This window comes from Vicia villosa, linkage group LG4 (assembly GCF_029867415.1).
Source record: "Vicia villosa cultivar HV-30 ecotype Madison, WI linkage group LG4, Vvil1.0, whole genome shotgun sequence".
Classification (NCBI taxonomy): domain Eukaryota; kingdom Viridiplantae; phylum Streptophyta; class Magnoliopsida; order Fabales; family Fabaceae; genus Vicia; species Vicia villosa.
In genome coordinates, this window is record NC_081183.1 from 125803722 (window position 1) to 125813247 (window position 9526).

General features: G+C 33.9%; 2 protein-coding genes across 2 annotated transcripts; one reads left to right on the forward strand and one right to left on the reverse strand.

The window, feature by feature from the left end:
• The first annotated feature begins 350 nt into the window (after positions 1-350).
• Positions 351-3344, forward strand: LOC131599630 (uncharacterized). Its single transcript, XM_058871921.1, has 2 exons — positions 351-670; positions 1059-3344. The coding sequence occupies exons 1-2, from the start codon at positions 576-578 to the stop codon at positions 2023-2025; spliced, it is 1062 nt and encodes a 353-aa protein (XP_058727904.1). The 5' UTR covers positions 351-575; the 3' UTR covers positions 2026-3344.
• A 4013-nt stretch (positions 3345-7357) lies between these two features.
• On the reverse strand, positions 7358-9048 carry LOC131597821 (uncharacterized). Its single transcript, XM_058870486.1, has 3 exons — positions 8497-9048; positions 7941-8398; positions 7358-7883 (listed from the first exon to the last, which is right to left on the reverse strand). Exons 1-3 carry the CDS (start codon positions 9046-9048, stop codon positions 7358-7360), a joined length of 1536 nt encoding a protein of 511 aa, XP_058726469.1.
• Between the last annotated feature and the right edge of the window lie 478 nt (positions 9049-9526).

The window sequence follows — 9526 nt, forward strand, 5'->3', positions numbered from 1 at the left end:
ATTTAGAAACTTTGAGCACTAATTAAACATTTTGGAAATTCTAAAGTTTATTTATTTTTTTTTTTATATTTCGGGTGGTCTGGTTATCCGACCAAAAATTATCGGATCGGTCTCAATTATCATAAAACAAGTCCGATCTCGGTTTATCAAAATGTATCGGACCAGTTTCTGATAACAAAAATTTCATGACTATTATGTTCTAATATCAATTTACTCGATTAAGATTCCGGTCCACTCCTTAGGAGCCCAGACCGGCCCGAAACAAAAACAACCCTAGTAATAGTAATAGTACCCATTGCCATCTATAATTGAAAATTCTTAATAAATTTTTATTAAAATTGTAGTGTAATTTAGTCAACTTATAATTTGCAGAAACCGGGGAAAACAAAAATTACTCACTATGTGCTCCGTATGTCCTTCTGACCGCTCTAATTTCTAGGGAGAAGGAAACGAAAATCACGACACAGGTAATACCTAACGAGTGAACAAATGCATTACAGAATCGTGAATTTGCCAAGGGGGAAAAACCTAGCAAGAGGTTAACGCAAGAAGAAACTAGGAGAATCAATGGGTCAATGGCCACTATGATTGGATTTCAAAAAAGCTTCATCTCACCTAATCCGCGCATATCAACACTCTATTTTCACCGTCTTCAATTTCACCACCATTGGTAACACACCCCATCTTGCGTCTCTTTCAATTCTTTTATTCACCCTTCTTTCAATTCATGTTGAGGTTTGCTTATAAACTGTTTGATGAAATGCTCCAATGATGAAAAACTTTTATTTTTATTTAAAATCAGGGAACAATGTCATAAATATATATTTAATGCTAAGTACATACATTGAATTTTTATTAATCAAGGTTATGTTTTGATAAACAACTTAAATAATACTAAGGTTGTAACAAAACTAGGTTACCCGTCAGAAAATAAACAAAACTAGGTTATCTATAGTATTGTTCTTTAAATGCTATTTATGTATTCTTCTAAGTTTTAGTGGCTGCTTAGTTTATAAGTTATAACTACATATCAAGTGATATTTTCTCTTCTTTAACAGTGGCAAAATTAATTCTTCATTTTCTGTTGCCTGTGTGCAACGTTTCAAGCACAAAAGTAGCTGTTACAAGGGTGCACTTGCTGCATGTTTGAGTAATACAAGGATTTTTAGTAGCAATGCTAAGAGCCATGTTCCGGATAACCCTTTAAAAAGATTTGGTAATGGTGGTGGCATGTTGAAATTCACATCGGAGGAAAAACACTTGGTCCTTCAAGCACCCAGCCTCCAGCACTGGTTTAAAAATTGGCAGACACTTAGGAAACAAAAGCTGACAGCTAGCACTTTTGCTGCTGCCATTGGATTTTGGCGTCGTCGAAGGTCTCAGCTGTGGTTGGAGAAGATTGGTGCTATAGAACCATTTTCTGGAAACCTTGCCACATGTTGGAGCAATATCAAAGAGGAAGACGCACTTGAAAGATACAAATTAATAACGGGAAATAATGTATTGTTTCCTGAATTTCAGGTCTACAACGCAAAACCAGAAGATAGTTGGCTAGCTGCTTCACCGGATGGTATAATTGACAGGCTAGTATATGAATTGCCTTCTCGCGGTGTGCTGGAGGTAAAGTGCCCATATTTCGGTGGAGACATGAGTAAAGCTTTCCCTTGGTATCGGATTCCGGTTCACTATATTCCTCAAGCTCAGGGTTTAATGGAGATTCTAGGAAGGGATTGGATGGATTTTTATGTTTGGACGATTAATGGCAGTAGTCTATTCAGGATACATCGTGATCCAGAGTATTGGGATGTGATGAAAATAGCACTCTCTGATTTCTGGCTGAAGCATGTCCAGCCAGCAAGAGAGTTGTATAGTAGTGGTAATATAACAGATCCCCTTTTTCAATTAAGATCATTAGCGCCAGCCCCTAGACATGAATTATGCCGGGATATAGTTTATAAAAGTAAAGTGATTGTTGATAATTCTAAGTTTTTGATCCGGGAGATACATGGGAAAATGACAAATTGATTCATCCAACTGTTATAGCTGAGTCATTAATTTAGAGACAATGTGTTTGCTGTACATTCCATAATATTTGAGGGGTTAGTATGAATCAATATAGTGTAGAAAGATATTGATTTTGCTTAAGTGAATTGTGGAGTGGTGTTGATTATAGAATCATCTACAAGAAGAGTTGCAGACTTCAGGGTTATGTTAAGTATGACTATTTACTTGCTAGAGAGTGCTAAAAGACAAACTTAGCTGGTTGTGTAATGTTAAAATTTGCGACACTTGAGACTTTGCAATTTTCATGTTGGTTGGTTTTTGACACGGAGATTCAATAGTGATACATTTGTTATTGATTACCTTACACATCCCTTCTCCTTTTTCTAGGCTTGAGACCAGTTTTGTAGTGCAACATGGGCAGAGTTAGATTATCTCATATACTAAATGTGAAAGTATCTGTTCCCTTTTGTGGTGTGTTAGATATAAAATCATTCATATGCCTTCAGCACAGCTTAAGCTTTTGGAAGTAGCTGGTTCGTGACATGGTATTACCACTACTATGCATAATATGGTTTGAAACTATGGTCATTTTCAAAGATATCTTTACCACTTCAACATTGCTAGTTTGCAGTGGTTGAGTAGTATATTTTTATTTAGCAGGCAGTATTTTCTTGAAAAGATTCCATTTGTATTCATTCATCAAACATTCTTACTAGATAATTAATTTGAAACTTAGTTTCATGCTGCACTCATTCTTCCGGTTCTTTTTGGATCCCTAAAGTTGCACTGTCTAAACTTAACTACTATATTATTGAAAGGATTTTTCATGAATTTGATATGTTTGACTGTATAGGAGGTGGATTGCAAAACTTCCAATTCTTTTAGTTATTATGTTTTTCTACAGGCACACAAATTAGCCCGAGCTGACTTGAGTCCAAATTATGATAAACTCAAACTTATTCCTAAAACATTGATCTAGAAATAAAGTGGACCTTGTTGTCAAAATAATTTGATTTCCCTTTATAGAAAAAGCTCTTTGAATCGCCTAGTTGTGAAGCCGTACTTATAAAATGTCCTATAAAAAAGATAAACAACAAATCTTGAGATGTATTATGTTTTGGGTCTGGGGTTATGAATGCTATAAAGTAGATCAAAGTTGAGCTCTTAATTTTTTTAATTGAGAACGGACGAAGTTGAAACACTTTGAAATAACAGTTGGAACATGGAGAGGTTGCAGAATATTTTACATTATTGTAGTTTAAAAGTTAACGTTGATTGTGCTTTTCATCAATGAACTTACTTGCAGTTCAGTGCATGGTTGTGTAGTTATGAATCATGAAGGCAACTTAAATATTGGTTTCTATGGTCAGATAGGTACTGGAAATGTGCTTCTTGTTGAAATTTCTATCCTCCCTCAAAGGTTCGCTGTCTAATCTAAATTTAAAAGATGATATTTAAGTTATTTGTTACACAAGTAACTACTTAGCTAAGTCGTTTTGGTTGCTGGATATAGTTAAAGATGGATATAGTTAAAGATTGTAAGTTCAACTAATAGCGCATAAATTAAGACAATTTTTTTATAGATCTCCATGGGTGGGTGAAAACTCCAAAATATCTTTCGCACTTGCATCTCTCAAAAAATTGGGATTTTGGTTAATTTGGAGATTCATCTCCGAAAAAATTGGAATTTTGGTTAATTCAGAAATACATCTTTGAAAAAACTCCCTAAAAATAGTCAGAGGTTTTTCGGATATACATATTAGAAAAAATTCTAAAAAATAAAAAAATTGGAATATTGATTAATTAAAATATCATAAAATTGATATAATTTATAAGTTATGAATAATAATAATGATAATCATATTGTTGATGTTTCTATTCTAATTCCAATTATAAGTTAAAAAAATAAAACTCATAAAAATTTAATTTTTTTTTGATAAATTGCATATTAATAATTACTAAAATTATATCTAATACACAACAATTATGATTATATAAAAAATAAATACATTAATAATTATTCAATAAAAATTTAAAATAAAAAAGATCAAATAAGAATAAAATTATTTACTACTTTATTCATATTTTAATATAAATTTAGAATTACATAATTTTTCAAAATAATAAATAAAAATCACAAATATAAAAATTATTTTAATAATTAATTATGATAATAAATCATTTTTCATTTAGTTTAAAAAAATTACAAGAAAATTTTGTCTTAATTTCATTTAGTGAATAAAATTTTATATAATTCAAAATTTACTTAGGAAATATAATAAAAATATTTTTCATTTATATAAGTTAGTAAAATAATTTTTAACTCTAAAATTGTTTTTGAAAATTTTGTTTATAAAATGAATTTTTTTAACTATAAATTGTTTTTGAAAATTAGTTTATGAAATAAATTTTTTATGTATCATAAAAAAATAAAAAAATAGTAAATAAATATCTTTATTATTATTATTATTATTATTATTATTAATTATATATATAAAAATAAGGTGTTGATTTAAATATTTATTAGGCTAATATTATTATTGTATCTTGATTATAATAATATATATTTAATAATATATTTTAATTAATATAATTAATTATACTATTAATTGTATTGTTTCACTTTGATTTTAATTTTTTTAATAATTATTGAGTTTTTTCGGATATGCATATCCGAAAAGTTCCAAGACCAAAAATTGGAATATTTCGAATATGTATCTCCGAAAACACCCCTTTCCCAAAAAATGGATGTTTTGGAAGTGTATCTCCGAAATCACATTTTTTTTCAAAAAAATAAGGTGTTTTCGGAAGTGCATCTCTGAAACCACCTTTTTTTCTTCATAAAAGGTGACTTCAGAAATGCACTTCCAAATATAGAAACATTTTTAGAATTTCGCCGTGGGTTTCCAAGAAGGTTTGGGGTCTATAAAGAAATAATCTAAATTAAACATGTGATATATATATATATATATATATATATATATATATATATATATATATATATATATATATATATATATATATGTAATTTTTTTTTTGGAGCAAATAAAGAATATATATTCCAAAAAATCAGTTTGGTACATGCTGATCCATTAGGATCCAAGCCTAAAAAATACAAACAAACACTAAGACAATCTAAAGGTCATTAACATATAGTAAGAGGTTTCTATCGTGTTGACTCCTCCCTTTAACCCTATCTTTGACTTCCTGCAAATTCATATGCCCACCCTTTTGGAACACTTTCATATTCCTCACAGTCCACACGTGGTAAATAAGTTCTGCAGTACAAATACGAAACAACTTTGCTTTACTACTTTTTCCCTTAGCCATAATAATGATCCAACAAAGCTCATTCTTCCAATCTTGAGGCACGTGATTAAACTTCATCCAACTCACCATTTTATACCAAAAGTAACTGGTGATCCGACAAGCAAAGAAACAAATGCTCGCAAGATTCCGGTTCTCCACAAAACAAGCACTGACCATCTGTATTAATACCAAACTTGCTGAGCCTATCTTTAGTGTGCAGTCGTCTCTAACAAGTCATCCACAAAATAAAGACGGCCCTGGGACTTGCCATGTTACCTCTAATCAGGTTTCTCCAAGGGACACAAGCTCAATCTCTTATTAGCTCTTGGTATAGCAGCCTGGTTTTATAGGCACCTGTTACAAAAAATTGGTTCCAAGCAGCATAATTAAAGAGTAAATCCCTATGTTTAAACATAGCTTTTATAATCCATGAATGGGTCTGCTTTGGCACAAAGCTAGTAGCATCACAGTGTTTCATATAATAATGGCTAACCCAGTTAATCGATATTCTATCCTTCTTTGTATTCAGATTCCATAGCATTTTTCCTATAGAAGCACGGTTCCAAGTCCCTAAGTCAATCAGGTTTAGCTCATCTGCAGCCACAGGATCACATATCTGCTCCCAAGAAATAGGAGCCCTGTTGCTAATATTTTATTTCCCAGTCCACAAGAAACTTCTACACAGATTCTCCACATGTTTCAGAATTTTCTTTGGCAAAGGAAAAATTTGAAGCCAATAGTTAGCAATGGAAAAGAGAACACTTTTTACCAATTGGAGCCTCCTAGCATAGGAGAGCATCTTAGTGCTCCAGTGCTTGATTCTGCTTATCATCTTGTCAATGAGGGGCTGGCAGTTGGTAATGGTGAACTTTTTATTGTCTAAGGTAATCCTCAAGTACTTAAAATGCATAGCCCTAATCTGAAAACCAGTTTCGTGCTTCAACTGGGCTTGGCTCCTACTGTCCACCCCTCCAAAGTAAATTTTGCTCTTAGGTAAGCTCATGTGCAGTCATGTGGCTTAAGAGAACTCCTTGACTTTAATCATGATAAGCCTAATAGAATTAGCATCTGCCTTGGAAAACAGAAGAATGTCATCAACAAAACAGATATTCAGAATTTTCAGCTTTGCACACTTAGGGTGAAATTTGAATTCCTTATTGTCCCCCAGGCTTTGCAGCACCCTGTGCAGATACTCCATAATCAGAACAAAAAGCAGGGGGGAGATAGGATCCCCTTGCCTCAGCCCTCTCTTACCTTTAAGAGTTTCACTAGGTTCACCATTAAGATAGAATTTGTAGGAGACAGTAGTAACACATGCCATGATCCAATTGACAAATTTAAGAGGAAATCCTAGGGCATACATGATTTGCTGCAATGCAGGCTACTCAGAAGTATCATAAGCCTTTTGTATGTCCATTTGGATCATACATCTAGGTGAAATATACTTCCTCCCATAACCTCTCACAAGCTCTTGAGCAATCATAATATTGTCATGGATTATCCTTCCAGGAATGAAGGCTGATTGGTTCTCATTAACAATAGTGGTAATGACTCTGCCAAGTCTTCTAGTCAGAATCTTTCAAATGATCTTGTAGAAGGTGTTGCAACAGGAAATAGGCCTCCAGTATTTGATAGTTTTAGCTTCATTAGTCTTTGGAATGAGGGTGATCAGGGAGCAGTTAAGACCTTTATGCATTCTGCTAGTCTGGAAAAATGCCTGAATAGCTTCCATAACATCATGTTTCACTAACTGCTAGGAGTTTTTGAAAAAGTAGGAGTTGAAACCATCTAACACAGGCGCCTTTGTGTTACCAATGCTTTCACGAGCTTCCCAGACCTCCTGCTCAGAAATGGGTTGAACTATACTAAGAGCATAATCCCTTGAAAGCACCTTAACTCTCATAATGCAAGGATTATCAATACCCTTCAGATTATTGGAAGCAGTCCCCACCAAAGTAGTGTAGAATTCAAAAATCTCTTTAGCGATATCATCTTTGTTGCTGAGCACCTCCCCTTGGAGAGAAGTGAGGCTAATCATACTCTTTTATTTATTCTTCTCTTTCACAATTGCATGGAAGAATGAGTTGTTCCCATCTCTTAAATTCAGCCAATTCACCTTAGCTTTTTGCTTTAGAATATTTTCCTCCATTTGATTAAGCTCCATGACTTTATCAGTTTTCCTCTTAGCCTGTTCAATAGCTGTACAGTCAAACATATTAGTCAAAAGGTTTTGGTGAGCCTCAGTCAATTCTTGTCTAGCCTGCTGAATCTGCACTTGAATGTCAGTAAAACTTTTTTGGAGCTGCTTTATAGGCTCTTGTAATCTTTTCATTCTACACCATAATCTCTGCATAGCATTACCCTGAACCCTTTGCTCCCAGCTCTCTCTAACCATATCCTGATAGCCCTCTTTTTTAGTGACATAATTCAGAAATTTAAACATAAACTTCCTTCTAATTTGGTTGTGCCCCCAACTCACTCTAATAGGGGAATGATCAGAGACATTACGGGGTAACACCTCCACATTAGCATCTTGGAAAGTCTGGAACCATTGAACATTTGCTATGAGTCTGTCAATTCTCAAATAGATAGTTCCAATAGAGTGATTATTAGACTAGGTAACATGCCTTCCTCTGGTTGGAGCTTCAAACAATCCTTTTCTCTGCACCATATCTGCTAGATCTCTATACTCAACAACATTAACTTGTTTCCCTCCAATTATGTCATGACTGGTAAGGACATTATTATAATCCCCCATCACAATCCAAGGAAGGTTAATATTATTTCCTAAAGTATCTATTTGCTCCCATAAAATTCTTCTCCTATCTATTTGATTCATAGCATACACTATAGTAGCATAGTAGTGAATCTTATTATCCAAACTCATAACATCCAAATGAATGAATTTCTCTTCCAATTGTAACATATTTATTCTCACCTCTTGGTCCTTCCATATTGCCCAAATTCTCCCATTGTGATGATGAGAGTAGTTGTCAATATAAGACCAATTGTTCCCAAGTTTCTGTCTAATTCTACTAGCATTGGTTTTCTTAACTCTAGTTTCTAGCAATGCAATAATAGGAACCTTAAAAGTGGAGAAGTAGGAGCTAACCTCTCTATGCCTTGTTTCTTTATTGATGCCCCTAACATCACAGGTCGTAATCATCTTCTGCTACTACTCACCCCTTCCGGATTATCTCCAATCCCAAGAGGTGTGAAAACTTTCTGAACCAGCATGTCATTAGCAGGTGTGAACATGATCATCTTCTTAGCTCTATCAGTTCTGTTTGCACTTATAATAGTCCAATTCTCCTCTGGAGTGGCATTGTTGGGCTTTGTATCCTCTATGATAGGTTCCTCTGTAATAATTTCAAGCTTTTTCTCCTCTAGTACAATCTCATTAGGCTTTCTTGTTGGCTTCCAAACTCTCTGTTGTGGTTTCTGCTGTCCATTCCCCTTCTTGTTAGAGCAATCATGTCCAATCTTCAGGAAAGTTTGACAATACTTAGGCCTCCATTCATATTCAATTTTCTGTTGCCATTCCTTCCCATTATGATCCTTGATTGTAACTGATTCTTTGACAGGTTTAGTGATGTCTACCTCCACTAACACCCTAGCATAGGATATTCTCAGTTTCCTTGCCGTGCATTCATCATTCGTGATAGGTTTTCCTACAGCACGGGTAATCTTAGATATGCCTTTCTCTCCCCATAGGTATAAAGGCAAATTTGGCATTGTAATCCAAAGGGGAAGGACTCGGAGTAAATCATCTTTCAATTCGAAATCAATAGACCAGTATTTCAAAAAAAAGAGAGGCTTACCATAGATGAAGTAAGGTCTTTGTTCCATAACTTGACTTAATTCCTCATGATTCTTGAACCTAACAATGAAGTACCCAGTCTCATTGTAGTATAATTCAGGGAGGGAAACAAAATTCCAAGTTTTCTCCAAGAAATTCTTCACAGCGTTGTTACCCTAGGATTTTGACTTATTAAATAATGGTAAATAATCTTTAAAACAGGTGAGATTATTAAAGAATCTAAAGAGGAAAATCTGACTAAAAGGTCTTGTTTAGTCAAAGCTGTCGTTCGACTATCTACAAACCATCATTGATCAAGGTTCGACTAGATTTAGTCAAGATGGAGGTTCGACTAGAACAAACAAAAAAACTTAGACGTTTTTGTTTAAGTTAGGCACTGAGGTCGGAAGGCAT